At 42.5% G+C, this 20,255-nt stretch overlaps 1 protein-coding gene across 1 annotated transcript; it reads right to left on the bottom strand.

Moving 5' to 3' along the window:
- Nucleotides 1–2,818: 2,818 nt before the first annotated feature.
- Nucleotides 2,819–19,250, bottom strand: Exex (motor neuron and pancreas homeobox extra-extra). Its single transcript, XM_072011413.1, has 3 exons — nucleotides 16,454–19,250; nucleotides 6,935–7,098; nucleotides 2,819–4,495 (listed from the first exon to the last, which is right to left on the bottom strand). Exons 1-3 carry the CDS (start codon nucleotides 17,997–17,999, stop codon nucleotides 4,253–4,255), a joined length of 1,953 nt encoding a protein of 650 aa, XP_071867514.1. The 5' UTR covers nucleotides 18,000–19,250; the 3' UTR covers nucleotides 2,819–4,252.
- Between the last annotated feature and the right edge of the window lie 1,005 nt (nucleotides 19,251–20,255).

The following is a 20,255-nucleotide window of genomic DNA, read 5'->3' as shown; positions in this document are numbered from 1 at the left end:
TAACCTGTTATGTTTCGATCTCTCTCTTTCTCCTTCTCAGATTTTTAATACTTTACGAACTTGTTCTCTCATATATTTAGCGGATAGGTTAAGTTATATACGAAGGCTACAGGTGGAAGCACGAGTCACGTTTCGTTTGATTTTCCAATTAAATATGCGTTTTCTCATCTGTCGGAGTATTCGAAGGACGTTGGTAACATTACCCGCGCGGTTTAATTAACGCAGCGACTGAATTGCGCGATGCTATTCGTTTCTTTTACGAAACATTATGGACTTAGGGATAAAAAGTAAGGCGCAGGAGCGAATGTAAGAAAGAAGAGGAAATAAAAGATAAATAGAAATAGGAAGGAGAGTTGCCGAGCGACCTTATCCACCGTTAGTCACGGAAAGCCATTAGACCGGAAAACGAGGTAGAATCGCAAAACGCAATGGCGTCTAGAAACAAACGACGGCCGATAGGAGCGAACAAGCAGTGAATCACCTAAGCACTTGTTTACCAAGAGAATCAAGAATTCAGGGATGCCGTTCCAAGTCTCGGAATCCTGCCCCATTGGTTTTCCAACCCCACCACGACTTCCTACTACACCGGAGCTAGCGCAATGTCGTCGTCGTAGTCGTCGTCGTCGTCGTAGTCGTCGTCGTCGTCATTCGTCCTCTTTGTCGTACGAACGAAAAGGACAGAAATAGAGAGTCGAAGGTTGGGAGTTGAGAGTGAAAAGCGCATGAGGGGTGACGACGGCCACTGGCAGACTCGGGGTAGGAGAGAGAAAGAGAAAGAGAAAGAGAGAGAGAGAGAGAGAGAGAGAGCCGGGAAAGCGGCACTAGAATCGCTAAATGTAATTCGGTTAAAAGGGTTTTAGCAATACAATGCATATAAACATGAGTGCCCCGCCTCCGTTCTCGTCTGCGCGCTCCACACTCTTGCGCCACCCTCTAGTTAGTCCCGCGAAACACCCCGCGACCGTCGTAATCCTTAACTTGGCCGAAGCAAGATTTTCATCGTCTGCGTTCTAACGTGCGATCGACTCTGATAATAATAAAACGTACACTACACACGCTCCCCCGGTCAGATGTTACTCCGTAAATTATTCGGATTAAGGAAATCGAAGTTACGAGGTTCGGCGAGAGTCCACTTTTCGATACCACGTTGCCGCTTCGATGAAACGAGACGATACAATCGGAAATTTGCGAAATTTCGAATTAGGTCACCGAAATACTAGAAACACTCAAGAAATTCCTGGCCGATAGAGATAGAGATAGATAGATAGATAGATAGATAGATAGAGAGAGAGAGAGCAAAAGGTTTTACGTTATCATTGAAATATTAGACGTTGTACTATCGCTCTCTGTTGATAATTTAGAAATTGATTCTACTTTCCCAGTACGAAAGCGATGTAACTGTTGAATTTGCGTGAAATTAACAGAGGAGAGAGAGTGAAAGATAGAGAGAGAGAGAAAAGAGGAAAGGAAATGGCACGAAAAAGTAGTTCTCTCGCTGATTTTTAAACGAGCTTTAAAACATCGCTATCTCTGTATTGGAAAAACTGGTTAGCAAATTTACAAACATCGTGGCACAAAGCCATCCCTTTTTTCACATTTCTCGGGATGTTTAGATGCGCCGCTTGACGATTAGCGAATCCCTTCGTTTAATTCCGCATGGAAGAGTAAGAAAATAGGAGTAGCGTTGCTCGACGTTTTTGTTGAAATGCTTCCAAAAATCTTTCTTTACTTCCTAGATATATCCCTGCATTTTCACCGTTGTTTTTTATCGTGGTACCTTTAGTTACCCGAAGTTGATCTTCAGAAGAAAGAAAAATGATAGTACGTGTGCTGCGGTTGAAAAATACTACTCGAATGTCTTGATAGATTCGTCGCGACGCTGCGTGAATCTTATTAAAAAGTACAAGTTAATGGCAAATTGACGACTAGAGCTAACGCTCTCCTATGAATTTGACGAACCGTAAACTTAAATCATTTATTAAAAACTTGGCGGCGGCACGTATCTTTCTTTTTACGAATAAATACACCAGTCGTAAAAGAAACCTGCCGATGTTTCTCCTCGATTTTCCTCGATGTTCAATTAATCGTAAGAGTCAGCATTCGTTCGAACGTTTCGTTGTTCGATTGAAATTTATAATAAGAGACGCTATGAACTTCCCGAGCGATCTAACATTATCGAACCATATCGATTTCAATTAACGATGTCAGACATAGAAAATATGATTTCTAAATGTTCTTAAAAGTGTCATAGAGAACGATCCCTATTTTTAGAAGAACGTTATACGACGGTATCTGGTATATCGTATAGTTTTTCTTCTCCAGTTCCTTCCCATTCCTTCGTTGACGACTGGTTTTCCAAACGGGTGGTTTCCACTGGCTGTAGCCGGTAAGAGCAGTCGTCCGCGAAACATCGCGGAATTTGTAACGGGAAATTAGCATATCATAAATACTGATGATTCTTCGCTTGCGTGTGGGGATAACTGCGTGGTGGGAAACATATGATCGTGTCTCCTTTGAATATCATCCAGCTTTTTTTACAAGAAAAACCACTCACAATCAGTTTGGAAGCAACATAAACTTAAGACGGATCAGCGATCTTTATGTTAGTAGCGTTCGAACCGTTGAAATGCAAAAATTATATTCGTTTACGTTGCGAATATCTCGTTGATTTTCTGTAATTTTAGTTAAACGCGTTACGAATTCTTCGCATCGAATCCTGTCGTTTGTCGATCCTTATCGCGCGAACTTTCCTTTTTCCAAGCTCCATGCAAACCTGCAACGCTTTGAATAAAATTTGTAAAACGAAGAGGAGTAAATATAGGAGTCGTACTGTTGTCTTCGATATTTGTGATTTATTTTAGGAACTTGTTGCGACATAATATGACGTTTTCCTTCGCATCGCACTTTCTACCCTAGACGTATACGAATATTATTTACAATTACGTAATTTATCATAAATAGATACGTGTTTTCAATTCATGTAGATCTAGAGCAACAGTTGGAGAAGAGTTACAGTCAAGAATGTTCAATCTTTTCACAAGGCGCTTAGCCATTGCGTTCTAATCGATGGTTTTATACAACTATTGCTGCGAATCGTCGCGTATATATATAATTCCTCCCACTTTATACTCATTAATATAAGCCATATTTTCTTTTCTTCCCTTTGATACGAGCCTTCGTTATGTAAACATTTCAAAACGACTCGGGGGAACACCGTAAAGAGGATTCGATTAATTTTCTAGGCATATCGCTGCTGATAACAGCAATCGTGCGCATGTACCGGTCTGACATGGGCTCGAACTTGTGTACACTGCGTCTCATAACTACAAAACCACCCAGAAACTTTCAATTTTTATCTACAGTGTTATGTATTAGTCACTGAGAAGTCACATCAATGAACTTGATAAATCTGAGAAGTAAGCGACGATGTTACGAACATCGTTTTTTAAATCCACTTTACGAAACCACCCAGAGATTTTCAATTTTTATCTCTATCGCGTTACGCGTTAGTCACTCAAAAGTCACACGAATGAACTTGATAAATCGAGAGGTAAGCGATGATGTCAAACGATATTTTTTAAGTCTACCTTACAATCTATCGTTATTCGTGTAATTTTCTCGCGATACTCTTTTATGCGATAACGTACGGCAGTTACAAATAAACCTATGGAACTTACGAACTTAATTGATTCTTCAGAATTGAAATGAGAGATGAAATTTAGAAAATTAATAAAAAAAAGACGGAATCGATCGGTGTGGTTTCGTGTAAAAATCATTTTGTACCTCGTACCTCCTATAAGAATTGAAAATTTGAAGATATTTTTATAGCTACGAGCAGCTGTGTATTTATGCGTGTGTGCGTATATGCGTGTATTATCCATCGTATTGTTCCCTATATTTACATACGAGTTTTGCCATGTTACACCAGCATGCGTACAGTATAAGTCGATACTTACATCATACATGCACGCGATTCTATTTGCGATTTGTTTGTAAAATCTAATCGATCGCTTTGCCATTGAATCCTTTTTGCACGTACATCTCTCCGTTTTTCGGTCGACTAACGATGTTGTTGTTGTTGTTGTTGTTATTGCGTAGTATTAAAAATTCACTCGAGAAACGATCGAACATATCACACCAAGTATCAAAGGTATCAACAAGAGATTTAATCGACAAAATGACGCCAAGCAGCAACTTACATCGGTTGGTTCACATTTGGCACACCACTGGGTCGATCATTTTGGTCAGAGTTTTATACCACGTAAGGTCGATAAAGCGGCTCCTGAAGTTCGGTCGCGTTCCTCTGCGTTTCTTGTAGAGCACCTTTGCTATCTTCCTGCGGACTCGGCGAATTTGGATTCGGATCACCGCCGGTTTCCCTCTCGCTGCTTCTCACGTTTCCTCCGTCCTCGACCTTATTATTCGCCCGCGCCTCCTGTTGTGCCTTTTTACTCCTTTTCCATTTCATTCGTCGATTTTGAAACCAGATTTTCACCTGAATTTTAACACACATTGCTCATACACAAATTTTAATGGCAATTATCCATGGGATGCATAGTGACGTTCGAGTAAATGGACATGGAGAAGAAAAAGGGAGGTCGTCTATAAAAATGTTAAAGTAACGAAGAAGTTTGCTTTTTACTATGGTACAGCGGAGTACAGAAACGCGACATTGAATCGCACTCGAATGCGAAAAAATTGTAGTCGCGTATAGGATACAATACGACCCCTTAAATCGCTGCAAATATACCTAAGTACATGGACTCGATATTTCCTTCCCGAATCCCACAAGAGAACGATGTGTAAATCCTTTGGACAACATATCACGTGCTTGAACCTCCCCGATGTCTCGTTCCCAGCCCTAGTACGTCTTCACCCTTCGAGGAAAGAAACGTGCTTTCTTCTCGCGATAATAGCTACAGTCACTCACGAAAGTATTCGAAAATTTTTATGAATATATAGAACGTATATGGTAGGAAAGTTTTTGAAATTTTACTATCCGAATTGTAACAGTACTGTAACCAGACACGATTCTCGTGATCATAGAAATTGGGTTATAGAGTTGGTAACATTTGAAAGCGATCGAATATTAGATGTTTATCGCTTATAATTGATAAGAATTTTATTGTCAAACAAATTTATTAATTAGAATCGATGGGATTTTTATCAGGGATCGAAATAAATAGTTATCTTTCGCTTAAAAATAAAAAAAAAACTCTGTTCGAGCTGTGAAATTTTGATGGAAAGAGATGTTACCCTTAGGAACTTCTTTAAAATTCTCATTAAATTGATACTCTAGAACGTGTATTAGAAAATGTTCCATAAAGTGAATAAAAGTAACGAATTATCAAATATTACCTTTAGTTAACGATATAATATCGAATTATTCGTATGTTTGTCGAGTAAAAGGTACGAAAGTCGTAACATAAGGGGAGGACAAGTATTTTTGTCAAGAATAATACCTAAGCAACATTTTTTAATGATTTAAATAGACTAAAAAGCATACGAATTTCATGTATGCTGAAACACAGCAAGCTATGAAACGTGAATTATCTGCATAAATATTACAAACAAATAACATATTCAAAATATCGATAACCGTAATAAATATTCGATATTGTTGTGATACTATTGAGAACATTTTTAATATCGACGAACAAAATATCTTTCCTGTTATAGAAAAATTGCTATTCTCATATTTTACAAATTCTGTCGAAACTAACACTTTTATTTTCAACAACCATCTTTCATCTGTCCTCGTCGGAACTTGCAATGCGAGAACGTTTTTTAAAAAAGTTCCACGGTACACGTTTTAAATGGGGTCTATGAAAAAGTTCCATAATTCTTTCGATCTCTGATTTTTATTATCTTGATTCCAAGCGAAATACCTAATAATCCCCGATGTTTTAATAAGTTCCTAAAGATTTTTCCGGCTTATCTTGTTTCTCGTAATTGTCCTGATACTTGTGATCGATAGCGTGTATCCAATATATCACGATTAATTAGATTTAGTATTAATGAGTATTAATATACTTGGACATGCGTTTCCTTCCTTTCGTCGATACCATAAGGGGAAGATGAAGGAACGATGAGACGAAGAAACGCAACGACCGGACAATTCGGAAGCTAAATGCTTCAACTTGAATCAGTTGAATATCGAAACAAATCAGGGACTCAGTCTCCCATAATTCAGACTTTCGTTGCTATTTGCCGAGCGATCCGTCAGAACACGTAAGCTTCAAAGTTATGTTTAAGTTGTTGAACTATGCAAGAGATTCGCTCGTTCACGTTCGCCCCGGCAAAGGAGAAGGGTCCTGGATTATTTCACCGATTTCTCTGGAGGCTTTTTCCCTTTCTTCATTCTCTCTTCCATTTCGTTTTTCTTTACCTACGTTTTGTTTTTTTTTTTTTTTACTATACTGATGACTCGAATCGTCGCGTCTTTCTTTAAGTGAAACAAACAAAAAAAAAAAAAAAAGAAGAAGAGAAACAACGAAGGAAACTAGGAGGAAAAAGAAGAAATTAAAAGAGAGAATGAATTTGAAGCGATTAAGGAAGCTATTAACCCTCGAACAGCAAAGGCTGGGTCAATTTTGGCTCATGCACAAACCATATATAGATACCTCACCCTTGTTACTTTCAAAATCGTCATATTTTTTCGTGTGCATTTAAGTTACATTTACGTATTATTATTCTGTCAAATTATACGTACGATTTTATTTTCTAAGTAAATTTGGTTATCACGCGGGAGCGAAGGGCCTTTGTCTCGTCCCTTTCGCACTGTACGACTATCGAATAAAATATTCGACTCTCATGATAACAATGAATCAGCTTCCGCTGGACGAGGGTTGGTCTATTATGCATGTATTCGATTTAATTCGGTTTAGCGATTCGGTGTAGCGATTCATAAAGGTACAGATGAAGTAGCGTTTACCTGTGTTTCCGTGAGCATTAACGAAGTGGCCACTTCGAATCTCTTCGGTCTGCTAAGGTACTTGTTCTGTCTAAATTGTTTTTCCAATTCGAGTAGCTGTTGCGACGTGAAAGCGGTTCTCGGCCTTCTCGTTTTTCCAAGGAGGGCATGCTGGGCCGCGCAACCTGTCGATGATAAGTATATTTGGATATATTTAACATTCTTGGCTCTTTTACGTGAAAGAATTCTTCTTTTTTTTGAAAGAAACATTGTCCGGGCGGTATACGCTTTATTTTATGATACGAGAAGCATCCTATTATCAAAGATTTGAATTTGCGAAAATATACGCTTTGTCATTCTCAGGCTCTGTTTTTAATCGCGTTTATAGAAACACGAATTTGCATGAATATTGTGCAGTCTGTTATTCCGAGTTTTCTTCCTCGACGCTCACAATTGAATGGAATAGAAGAAAATCAGTATTGCCTGTTATTGATAATGTTGGCTCGAATTAATACTAATCGCAAGGAGAGACCAATAAAAATCATCGAATGCTAATGCAATTACGGCCAGTGTAAATCCCCTTGGGCTGCAATACTATGATTTGGGGTTGAAAATAGGAAGGGGGAAAGGCAGAAAGGGAAGGACAGAAGACGAGGGTGACCGCCCTAACGATTAGCTCTATGAACGGGTCTCGGTCAGACCCGATTTTCTCTCCTTTATGACTTTATACGCGCAATAAATCAAAACGAAATTCGACTTTCTTCGCGAAGGGAACAACAACGATAGATCGATGATTGTCACTGTTAAGTCGTGCAATGTATTCTTCAAGACGCGTTGCATTTTGCTTATATAAACGTAGACTATACACCCTCTATCGTTCATACTTTCTCGTCTCTTAGAATTTCGATAAACGAAACTTGTACGACATTTGACTGGAATGTTATCGATAGCTATAAGATTCTGTGTTAAAACGAAAATTTTGATTTAAACCGTACGCAAAGTTAATTCTAGTAACTTATATCTAATGAAAGAGGAAAGGCCAGAAATTTCGCCTATCCGCGAAAAGATGTTTGTAGCGTGAGCGCATCGTCGTCGTAGCGATCTGTCAACATCCTAAGGCGGAAAAATGAAACAGGCCCATGGTGTTGAATGTTTGACTAAGCGGCTGATTAAGAGCGACATAAGGGTATCGCACGTTCCAGATTAATCTGGGTGTACGCGCGACTAAACATTGCCATGTGTACAAACATTGACAGCCGGTCACACACTTGCTATGTAGGTAAATTGGTGGGTCGCATCGTAAGCTGAAAGCGTTTGGAGAAAAAAGTATGGTGAACCGCGTTGTAAGATCTCGATGCGGTTACATCGTACTTTTCACCGCACCTGCATCTCGTATAAGTACTTAACACGTAGCATAATTGTGACTTACGAAAGCGTTTGAATATTTGTCATACAAGATCACCGTACATCGTTCAAAATTTGTTCGCGATCGTATATGGAGAATTACAAGTAAATTGCTATAATTTGACGTAAATATACCTTATCCTACGTCTACAAAAATTACTATAATAGAACGTAATGAATATCGTACATAATAACATATTGCCATCGATATTACTTCCAAATACAAACCGTCTATGGTTTGGTTTCGTTATTTATGTCGGTCGTAGATATATTAATCGTCCCTCGGAAAGATGGTTTGCCACCCGCTGAGCACATATGGTTCCATGATTTTCCTTCTTTTTCTCTGTTCCCGTCGCAATTGCTATCTCGGCGGTCGCTTCTGTTCACCTCTATCGTGGTTCTCTGCTATTCGTATTATTACATATTTCCGTTAAATTTGATCGAAACCAATAATCGTGCGATTACACAGACTTCGGTGTAAAAGACTTTGCAAAATCGTGCGAGATAAATGCATAAACGTTCGTGCTCCAATTATAAAACTTTCATTTATTTCGTAAATACGAAAAGAACGATGTTTTTTAAAGATTGTTACAGTCTGTTCAATTTAATTCAGACGTAGCCAATGTTACAAAATGATCGAATTATTATCAGTTTCGTTATATGGGCTCCTTTCTTAGAAAGCTGAATCGTCTTCGAGAAACAATTTCGTTCCTCTCTCTCGTTACCTTCGATGTTTTCTCGGTGAATTTTGATTAAATCAAGCGAAGTCGAATGAAAAAGCGAAAGCATCGATACATAGTATTGGGAAGCCACTGGAATTGCACGAGTGCGAAGGTGCCAGGGAGAAATGGTGCAAGTTATGACAGATGTCGGTAAACAAGAAGGGCGGCGCACCATCGAGTGGACAATCACCATTTTCGTGCTTCTCTGTGCAGGGTGAAGCAATGGGGTGCTGTTAAGGTTAACGTCGTTCTCACCCCGCTACACTTTTATCATGATAATTTAATTTATTTGGGGTCCTATTAGCCGCTTCACGCCAGGCTGCTCTTAAATCATGCTGATCACCATACCGGTAAACACCAGCCATTATCTGTACTTAACGCTATTCTACCCCACTATTGCTCATATTTCCCGCCCCCCACCCGGCTCAACCTCTTACTGTACCAAATACACACTTCTCCAATTTGTGATTCCATTTGGTATCGTTACTATCGTCTTTTGGTTGTCTCTTTGTCGCATCTGGTTTAGTTCGAAGGGCGAGAAAGTAAGTATTTGGTAGTTCTTCTTAATCAAGACGTCCTATTTATCATTTCGAAACTGAACACGATGTCGTGTTAATGAAATAACATGTTCTGTAGATCTGCATATATTTTGGAAGGAAATTGTCGATACGCAATACGATCGTCAGTGAAAAGGACAAACGACGCGAGCCGTAAAAATATCCTGTCACGGATTACGAACATATAATTTCGACAGAACGTACGACCAGTTTCAAGAGACTAATTGACAATGGACGCGCTGAGAGTAAAAGTAGACTGAGCCATAATTTTTCTAAATGGAAGTTTACGTTTTAAATAGGTGGAGTTAATGCGCAGAAGTTCGTTCAATCGAGCAGTAGTCAGATTTTTACATGTCAATTGTCGCAGTGAATCTTCCCTATGTAGTCTGTACATATACGGTTCATTTCTATTTCTGCTTCCATTCTACTGCAATTTTATGATCCTCCTCGTTCATCTTATCGATCTTTTCTAGTTTCCTATCCTTATTCGTATCTTTATCTCCGTTTCTTTCCTCCCTGTTTTCATATGAAATGAAATGAAACATACTAAAAACGATCAAACATATAAACTCTTAAAAAGAGTAGTTGCGTCATTCTTGAAATATCAGTGGTCGTAACATGCACCCACTGGAACCATAGTCTTACTCGTAACTTTATTTTTCTTTTTCTTCTCGTTTCTCTATTCTACTTATAAAATGAAACTCATCGTCATCCACCGTTCGATTTCTACGTTGCAATCATCGCGGTAAATCCTACTACACAGTCGGTACATGCACGGCTCCCTTCCCTGTTACTTTTCTTCCCATTCTACTGCAATTTTCTGATCCTCCTGATTCCTCTGGTTGTCGATGCGTCCCGTAGTTTCGTATTCTTACTCGTAACTCCATTCCCGTTCTCCTCGTTTTCCTGCTCCCTGGTCCCTCCTCGGTTTCCCTTGATGGGTGTGAACGGGCGTGTGTGCACGCGTGCGTGAGTGCGTGCGTGCGTTCCGGGCGCGTGTTCGCGCGCGCGCGCTCGCACCAGATCTTGCTCCCTCTCCTTGTCTCGTATAGCGGCGGAAGCTCCGCCTGCAGCCCCTGAGTGCTCGATACGACCCGCCCCCAAATTCTCAACCCCTCGTATCAGAGGTGAACGAAGACGAGGCGAGGGTAACGTCGGTGGGTATCCACCATCCCTCTACAGCCTTGATCGCGAGACGTCATCGACTCCCGCTTCCACTTGCGCCATACGATTGGAGATCCGCGGAAGCCAGTGGCGAGGGCAGATGAATACCGAGCGAGGAAAAAGTTGGCCAACTTTTGTCAGAGATTATTTTCTCTACCCAAAATGGTTGGATTTAATTTGAAACTGCGCTCCGTGAAACTCGCCGCGAATCACGTCATAAACATCCAGAACGTTACCATTTACTTTTATCATCGGGCTACTACTAACTGGACGAGCTCCGCGTCTGCTTCCCCTACCAACTACGCCAGGCGATGCGGTAATCATCCGCAGAATCGACGATTTTATCCGTTACCATTCTCGCTGTATACGTACTTGGCTATCTAACGTACGATTATCTATCGTAGAATACCTATTTAGGAATAAAATTTCAATTGCTTTTCGGCGTCTCGCTTTAATTTTTCTCGGGCATCATAATTATTTTGATTAAGTAGGGCGGAGCGTGTACATTGGAACGTGTTCCCACGAAATTACAACAATCACGACATCCGCAGCGATTAAGATGTAACAAGTTAAAAAGTACAAAACACTTGGTATAAGCGTATATTTCATATAGCAGGATTATTCGTTTTATTAATAAATCTCGATATTCGGTAGGACCTTATTTAACGTGTTTTGTACACTTAAGACGAGTGCTCGTGCTGTATATCGAGTTTTTATCAAACGAACATCTTGTAATCTCTATGTACGCTTCCGGTCGAGTTTCCGATTCGGCCAGTACAATCAAGACAAACGGGTGTCTCGTTGTAGCGCTAATGAAACTTCCAATTGTTTCGTACAACGCGTACGATAAGAACGTAAAAGTCTCCGTGCTTTCAAATACTTTCGTCAGCCGATGGTGTACATCGAATACGGTCATATTTATACACAACGTGTACACGGAAAGCTGTGCTCTCGTGTCATCGTTTGCACGAGACCATGTGGCTACGGCGCGATCAGACCAGATCATAGAGATATAGGATGGTTTGGGCGAACGTGGAACGTTACACATCGGGTAACCAAGATCTGTTTGCTTGCGGGCGGCCAAACTAGCTGGCAGCTAATTCAGAAACACCATTACCGCCTACATGCCTATAGACAGGTAGACTGACGCGACCGCTACTGCAACGCCACTAGACGTTTTCAACGTGTTTCCATGTATCCATCTACTAACGTTCCTACACACTCTGCATACGCGTTTCCGATTTCTATGTACGAGTACATAGCGTGTCTGCGCGCGCTCACGTTTATGCACATTACCGTCTTTCCCATATGTGTACGTCGGTGTGCAATTAATTGCTGGTTTCTCATTTCTCAACCATCATCGACGATATCGTATACAATATCGCGAAAAGCTTCGTCGAGATTAATTCAAACAGCTCGAGACTGCTTTATCAAGGGACGACGTGTTATTCGCTTGACTCGAACGTCCGTATACTTTGATAGAATAATAGTGGTAGAAAGTAACGAGCGTACGACGTACTAAGTCGGAATCGACACGATTTTCGTCGAAGCTCGAACGCTCGGTAGCACGACTAACGACAATGAACTTTTACACGTTCAGGAAGACGACCAAATCGTAGTTTAACTCGAAAATGTAGGAAGAAGATAGTTTCGATAATACTTAAACCGTGAGTGTTTACGCGAATTCAGATTTTTGTTCCAATCGTTAAAAGCTATAACGAGTATCGCGTCGTAGATATTTTATACACTTTTGCGCGTTATCCGTGTCTACTGTCCATCTTTAAATTTCCTAATCTCCTCTTTGAAAAACAGGAAATATACTTACAAATTATGATAACCTTCCCTCGTGGTCTTCGATTTTTATCGAAATTCAAGCCGTGAACGATTCAAAAACAATTTGTACTATGATATAATCGTTATTAAGCATTTCCTTTTATCTTTCCAATCTTCTCGTAACGAAGAAAGAAAAAACATCGATACTGGTTAAAGTTGCGAGACATTTGATAAAGATAGATAAAAAGCGATTTGCGTTCTTGGATTGTTTCAAAGATGAGCGAAATTAGCTGTTGGAACGGTCTATGTAAGTCCGTGGAGTTTCCATGGCAACCTTAGAACGTCTGCGTCGGCGTTATGCTATCGTGGAGAGAAGGGCGAAGGGGATGAATAGACGGATGAATGACGCACAATTAACTAATTAAATCATCCGCCAACCCTTCGCGTGCTTCATCTCTCGGGTATCATCCCCTTTTGTTGGCAGACCTCCTACCATCTCTTCGACATCTTCCGCCATTATTTTTTCACCGTAACTTGTAAAGCGAATCTCGTTCCACGTTCTTGGTGAATTCGGAGAACGGAAAATCGACGAGACCAAAGAATTGTTGAGAAATTCAATCCGGTACGACGACGTATAATATTATATAAATTATTATCATCTTTCTCTTTTTCAATGCTTTGCTATTAATTGAAGTATCTCATAGTCTTGTCCTATTCTTCTATTTACATTGTAAATTTTATCTCTCGTTTCTTCTTCGTGTTACTCGTCGTTTAATTTACCCTGTCCTTTTTCGTTACACGTATTGCTTTATACGTACACGTTGTGCGACAATCAATAGGACCAATAAGACAAAATCGAGAGAATCGGCTAGATTACGTGATACGTTTCAATTGTATGTTTTTAATATTAACTACGCGCGAATCGATAATCAAAGACAATATCCATGTATTTGGCGTTTTTCTTTTTTTCAGAAAGCTGTTCGATCGTTATTAACGGCGTGGTGAAAGGAAGATGCCAAGCTTAAAAACCTTCGCACGTTAAACACTGGCGTGGATATCGCGCAAGTTGAAAAGTCGTTTCGGTCGATTTCGATTAATCCGAATGCAAACTGGTATCGGCCGGATGGACACGCGGGGACACGGGAAACCGTTTTTAGTGTACACGAGGCAGAGATATCGGGATTTGGGATACGCCGAGGATGGAAGATCGCGAGTTAGCCGGCAGCCACCGGTATCGCACTAGTTAAATTTCGATACTGCAAAGCTCGACTCAAAATAGATGAAACACGGTGTTGTTGGAATATCGTCGTTGGTATAACGCGCGACAAATATTCCACAAATAAAAGCTCGCGTCTACCTGTTTTCCACCCTGCCTCTCCCTTCCCGTGTCAGCTCACCGTGCCGAGCCGCTGAGTCGCGTACTCATCGTTATTTACATAACGTCGAGAGCATACGAGAATGCGAGACTACAGGTGAAAGAGAGAAACGACAGACAGAGACGGTGGACATAGGAGGAGGAGGAGGAGGAGGAGGAGGAGGACGGAGGGGAGGAGAAAGGGCTGAACGGGACGATACTCCCATCCAGCAATTTTTTAACAAGTCGTGTTCGTGTTCCCTGCCGACGCGATAACGGCCGCTTCAGGTGGGGCTGAATGCAACCGTTTTATTTTATTCCGCGAGACCGCTTTTTTTGTACCCGTTGCTCGTTTTACGCTATCGGGTTTTCGCCTTTTTCGTCGACGTTGGATTGCTCGGCAACTACCAATCAGGATCATCTGACAGAAAGTACCCCGCACTTCGCTCCGAACACCTCTCACTCTCTTTCTCTCTCGCTCTCTTTCTCTCTCCCTCTCTTCCATCCTCTTGCTCTAAAACACACACACCCATACACACATACACACGCATATACACGTACAATCGCGTTCCGTTTACTCCCGCTCTTCCCCCATTTTTCTCTCTTTCCCTCTCTTTCTATTCTCGTTTATTCGGATTCGGTCCATCTCGGCATCCTGGTTCGCTACGTTCACTGACCAATTTGTTCGATAAAAGCTTTCGACTGATTGGCTGGACAACGCGACCACTCTCTTTTTTCTAAGCGTGAAATTTACCGTAGTAGTAACCGGAATCATCTTCCTTTCTCTCGTGATCCTCTCTATTCGTCGGATACTCTTCTTCATCTTTCCTTCGAACCTCGTTGTTATTTATTACGGCATTCTCGTGACGTTTCTGCGCTATCAGGACCCTCTCGCGCGATAATTTGCTAATTGCGTGCCAAATAATATCAGCGAACAAACGAGTGGCAAGTTACGGATTACAGATAATTCTACGATCATCAAAGTCTCTCCGATAATTCTACGATTCTAGAATTTTCTACGAAACCACCCTTCCGTGTTTATTTCGATCGTGTACGGATAATTTATAATTGGCGATGCGTAAAATTTCGCCAGAAACGTTAACTCGGTCGTGTAAAAGGGTTTCCTTCGGTGTTTGTGTCTTACGGTCCTGCAAACATTTATACAGAGTTCGGTGATGTTTGTTATTTGCTCTTTGAACACTCCTGCAGGTAGAAGCGAGCGTAAGATATCAAAGTTGTAACAATTTCTCGATATCTTGAAATAAGGGATGTTATATTTCGAAATGAACGGTACAGATACGTATTTTCAACAGTATGCTGCGAAACTGTCCCTCTGTGTTATCATTTGACAACCAACCTAAAAACTGGAGTAGCCAGTCAATATAGTATGGTAAAGAGTTACATTAAGCATGTAAACATTCGTTATCTACCTATCGTACGAGCAGTCTGTCGATCTATTTTATGACGTTGTTCGTACGTCAGGGTAACGTTGAACATTAGTGTTCCAAACAAATTTTGTCCCATCGATATATATCAATTTTAGACGAGAGATATTACCACGATCGTTTGGTCGATCGTTTTAAAAAAACAGAATGATATTGCTTCGTCTTCTAATAGCGTAACGATATGGCGAGAGAATTCGAAACGAATAATTTGAACGATAACAGGTTTTCTATCTTTGAAACTTTTCGCAGCCTTGCTATCGCACGTCTTTTATAATTTAGAAACGATTTGTGAAACGATTAAAGTATTAATTAGCCTTCTCTAGGTTGTATTATTTTCAGATAACGAGGAAGATAGAATGTTTATAAGGCTGTTACGTGTAGTAATTAATCTACCTACTCACGTTTAAATATATGAAAATCCTAGTTTAATTTACGGTTAAAACGATCGATATCGCAATGAACACGAGCAAAGGCGATAGAAGCACGTTAAACTGAGAAGGAGAGAGTTTTCAATTTCGAGGTGAAGAGATTATATCGGTTATCACCGATTATCGTGTTTTACAAATGTTCCATATCTGCTCTCAAGACGTATTTTTGTTATTAATTATGACTAAGTTGCGTATTTTTATGCAAATTCGTATTCCTATGCGTACAACCACGGAATTGAAACACGAGCAAAAATTCGTATCTTCGTGCTCGAAACGTTAAAACGAGAAGTTTGGCGGAAAATAGGTGAGAGAAATTTGGAAATTTGACGTATCTTTGCGTATTATCGTGATCGCGGACATCGGTTTTATTACTCCGTATCGTCTATCGTAAAAATCGATTTAATCGAGTCGAGCAATTACCTACAAAGTATAAAATAACTGCGACTCGATTTGCTCGTAATTTTCAAATTAAACGTCGTATCTCGTGAAAAGCAGGCAAGCGATCGGATAGCTATCAACGATAGCGCGCGTACAAGAAAATTTGCTGCGTGAAACGTAGAAGGTCGTAATCTGAAGTGTAAAATGTGAAATTCGTGTTCGAAGAACGAAAGATCGATACGAAACGACTGGATTCTCGGCGAGTGTGGAAGAATTAGGGACGAAGTAGGGCATTTGGCAAGATTACTAACTCACCGGCTAAATCGGCGGGTAACCTCGGATACAACATTCCAGTCCTAGCCAACCACTCGAGTTGGAGTGGATGGATGTGATGCTGCTGAGGATGAGCACCGGCACTCTGCGAATGTCCGACGGGTTGACCTTCCTTGTGTATCGAATGAAACGCGCTACCACCGGCAGGATGATAATATAATCCTCCGGGATGTATGAGGGGACCACTTGGATGTAAGAGAAGCGCTTGATTTTGTCGTGCAACTCCCGCGTTGCTACCGAGCGCGCCATAATGGCCACTCGGTAAATTCGGATTACCAGGGATAGCGTTGCCACTGGGTTCCTCCGATCCAGGGGAAATCGGAGGGCTGGAAATGGGACTGTGGCTCGCGTTGCTTCCCGAGCTGGCGCTTCCTGTTCTCGTAGGATCAACCTCGATCGAACCGTCGTCCTCGATATTTTCCAACCGATCCACTCGAAATCCTCCGTTACCGATGCCAGCGTTTTCTCCTTTGAAAGGCGTTTTCGTCGTTTCTTCCACCGCTTCCACGCGAATACCGGACAAATGAGCGTCGCGTACGGATCGGTCACGAATATCTTGTCTGTCACTTGGATCGCGAATAACTTGTAAGTTCGACGGCGAAGCGAGTCCGTGTTGGACGACGGTTCTGTCGAACGGATGCAAAAGACCTCCGAGGGAAGAAGATGTTCTTTGCTCGTCCGTTCTAGCAGCGCCGATAAGCGCAGTCCCATTACCAACGCCGACCGCAACTCCGATTCCAACTGCGCTCGCAGTTTCGGTTTCGCCTGCTCCGGTGCAAGCGCGAGTACCGAGATTAGTACCGGTAACGATGCCGGTTCCAGCGGCTCCGCTTACACCTCCTAGGGTGCAAGAGGATTCTCGATCGTGGCCACGGACCAACGAGTTCGTCAAACAGGGGCTCGCGTCAATGACAGAATTTCGCGTTGCGAACAGCGATCTTTGATTCGATCTGTCGGATCGTTCGTGATCCAGGCTCTCCGGTTTCCCAGTTGCCCGACCGAGCAACGCGTCGATGCAGAACGACGTTTTCCCAAAGGAACTATGACGTCTGTCGGTCGAGTGAACCGCGTATTCCTGCGGCGAGATTCTGCCCGGCGAGTTATTCGACTCTCTGTAGTGACTCGCCACCGCCGATACCATTTCCTCGGTGAAACACTTTACACCGGTGTCTTCCGGGTCTCGAAAGAAACTCGCCGCCGACTCGTTCTCCTGCTTCGAGAAGGAAGGTCTCTTCGCCTCGTTCTCTTCGCGATACCTCGACATTCGCGATTCCTCACCGAGCTCCGAAGGAGAGCCGTTTTCCACGAAGCGTATGTTTTCCGGAGATCCGATAGCAGTCTCTCCTCTCACCTCGGAGCCGGGCGATCGCACTTCATCCGATCTCGGTGAACACGAACGATCGCGGCCCTTTTGCCGTACGGAGTAGCCGGTATGTTGACCCGTCTGTTGTTGTCGTTGCTGTTGATGTTCCTGTTGCCTCTGTCGCAGGTACGAGTCCTCCGTGATCCCTTGAGCGTTGTAATGCATACCTGGTTCGTGGTTTTAGCGACCGTACAAAATTCCTCAAATCGATCGGTTAATACATACTTGGTATCGGTGACGGGTCTCTTCACAAGCACTACTTTTGGATCGATCGTCTACCACTTGCAATTTCGACCGCGTTTTCTCGCTAACCGCGCGAGACTCGACCATACGCGAATAAATGTTCTCCAGCGTCGATAGAAATATGTCAAGTCCAACCGTTTCAACTGGAGCGGTGATCAATCGATGGTCGATCGCTGTGGCCGATCGACTTCTGATCGGCGTACGGGACTCGATCGATCGATCGAACGACCGCACAACCGACCGACCGACCGGCCAATTCAACCAACCTCACCCTTTAATACGGAATCGCGGATGTTGCACGCGATCTGCGATTACGTTACGCGAATCTGTCCGTTTTCCGGGTTATCGTCTTCGAAACGAAACGCAAACGTACGACCACCGATCACCGATCGTTCACCGACTCGAAACGCGTGCGTTTTTCAGTGACAAACGAATCAACGACCGGTTTTGATTTCGACCGGCGATACGAGCGATTAGCTCGACGCCGCACCACAAAGTGACGTCGCGAGGAACCGCGTGTCCGTAACGGGAAAATCGCTCCCCTCTGCTACTGCGTATCCGCGGTCAGTCGATTCTGCCACGCCTATCGCGGCAAAGCTCGCGGTTCTGCCACGCCTACACCATCCCCTTTGTTCCCCTCTGCTTCGCCATCTGTTTCTCTATCTCTGTCATCGGTTCTCTAACGTCGGATGTCGAGTATCGGAGTTCCCCGAGTTCCTGCCGACTCGTGATTTCTAATTCTTCGCTGCGAGTTCCTCGATTCGCGATCGAGCTGGCACCCACGATTCTCGATTCGCGAGCGTTCGACGCAGACATCGCCAAGCCACTGCGAATACCGGCGAGCTTCGAGGCTCGGGCTTTCGCAGCCTGAATCCCCGGGCGTCGCATTTCCAGCGCGAAACCAGCATCCAGTTCTGCCCTCTTTAGGTAAAACGTTCCATCTGGTAGCCGAGTTGTCGAAATTTTTCTCCTTCGAGACCCGGCTAAACAATAATTTCAACTACTCACGAGACTATCTCGATGACGCGCGAATTCATTTTCGGCTCGAGCTCGGCTTACGCTCGTTTTTTAATTGTCCGATAGGATTCCGCTCGGTCGTAGCGGTAGCGTAGTCGGTTACGTGGCAAAAGAGACATAACGTTTCATTCTACGAACAACGTTCGTCGTAATGAATTTCAGGTTCCTTCTCGCCAATTTTCCCCCGTCTAGACGAAACAGGTGTTTCGTTCGTTCGTTCGTTCGTTCGAGAGAGAGAGAGAGAGAGAAAAGGGAAAAGACTTTTGATCCTAATAGTTTCAAGAGCCGAAGGAAACGTCGAGTTTCGCGAATCTAGAAATCTGATTTCAACCCATCTCTGCGCTTTAATTAAAGAGGGCAGAGTTGCACGCTGCTCGCGTATGAAGGGGCAAGATCTGTATCTCGTTCGATCCATCTCTTATGAAAGTACGCGAGAAGACGCGGGCAAGAAAGAACGGTGAGGGAAATAAGAGGCAAAGTTACGAAGAGTAGAGAGACATAGAATTGCGAGTGGAAGTGAGGAGAGACGGAATAAGAGAAAAAGGTGGTACTGGAAGCGGCGGCAAGAGGACTGCAGGAGAGGAAGACGAGAAACGAGAGGAAGAAGAGACGAATTCTCTCTTATGAAACGAGATTTTCGTTCGATCCAGCAACGACGAGCACTGAATACGCTAAGGATAACCGATATGTGTAGTTGCTGCTACGTGATCGGTCGAGAGAAAACGGAGGTGGATGAACGATCTCTCGATTTTCGTTACATTTGTATATACGCGTATATAGAATAAGATAATCTAAAAATAGTTGGATAACGTTTGATAAGAACGCGAAAGTACCAACGACGCGAAGGCTTCGAGCGAGAAACACGGCGGGTACCAACGATTTTAATCGTTTGGGATTTAGGAAAAATTGATCGGTCGACAGAGTGAACGATAAATGAAAGTTCCGCTGGCGTTCAAACCCATCTACGTTTCGTTCGATCGTATAAAATTCGTGACTGTTTCGAAGGAAATATCGGTGGTATCTGTCGCCTTATCGAGCAGCTAATAGCCGCCTAATAGGTATCACACCCAGTTTTCAAGTAATCGGTCTGTTATCGGTTGTCCCGCGATATTTTACGTGGGTCCTACAACGCATTTGCTTATCCTGCTGATAAAAAATCTA

This window comes from Bombus fervidus, chromosome 10 (genome assembly GCF_041682495.2).
Source record: "Bombus fervidus isolate BK054 chromosome 10, iyBomFerv1, whole genome shotgun sequence".
Lineage (NCBI taxonomy): Eukaryota > Metazoa > Arthropoda > Insecta > Hymenoptera > Apidae > Bombus > Bombus fervidus.
Note: the sequence above shows the minus strand (reverse complement) of the source record. Positions and strands in the feature narration are given on the sequence as shown.

Excerpts from the sequence above, each read along its gene's own strand:
- Exex (XM_072011413.1), bottom strand. The coding sequence starts at position 17,999 with ATGCATTACAACGCTCAAGGGATCACGGAGGACTCGTACCTGCGACAG. Across the intron at positions 7,099-16,453 it reads GTTACCCGCCGATTTAGCCG|GTTGCGCGGCCCAGCATGCC; the intron begins GTGAGTTAGTAA and ends TATCATCGACAG. Across the intron at positions 4,496-6,934 it reads TAATGCTCACGGAAACACAG|GTGAAAATCTGGTTTCAAAA; the intron begins GTAAACGCTACT and ends GTTAAAATTCAG.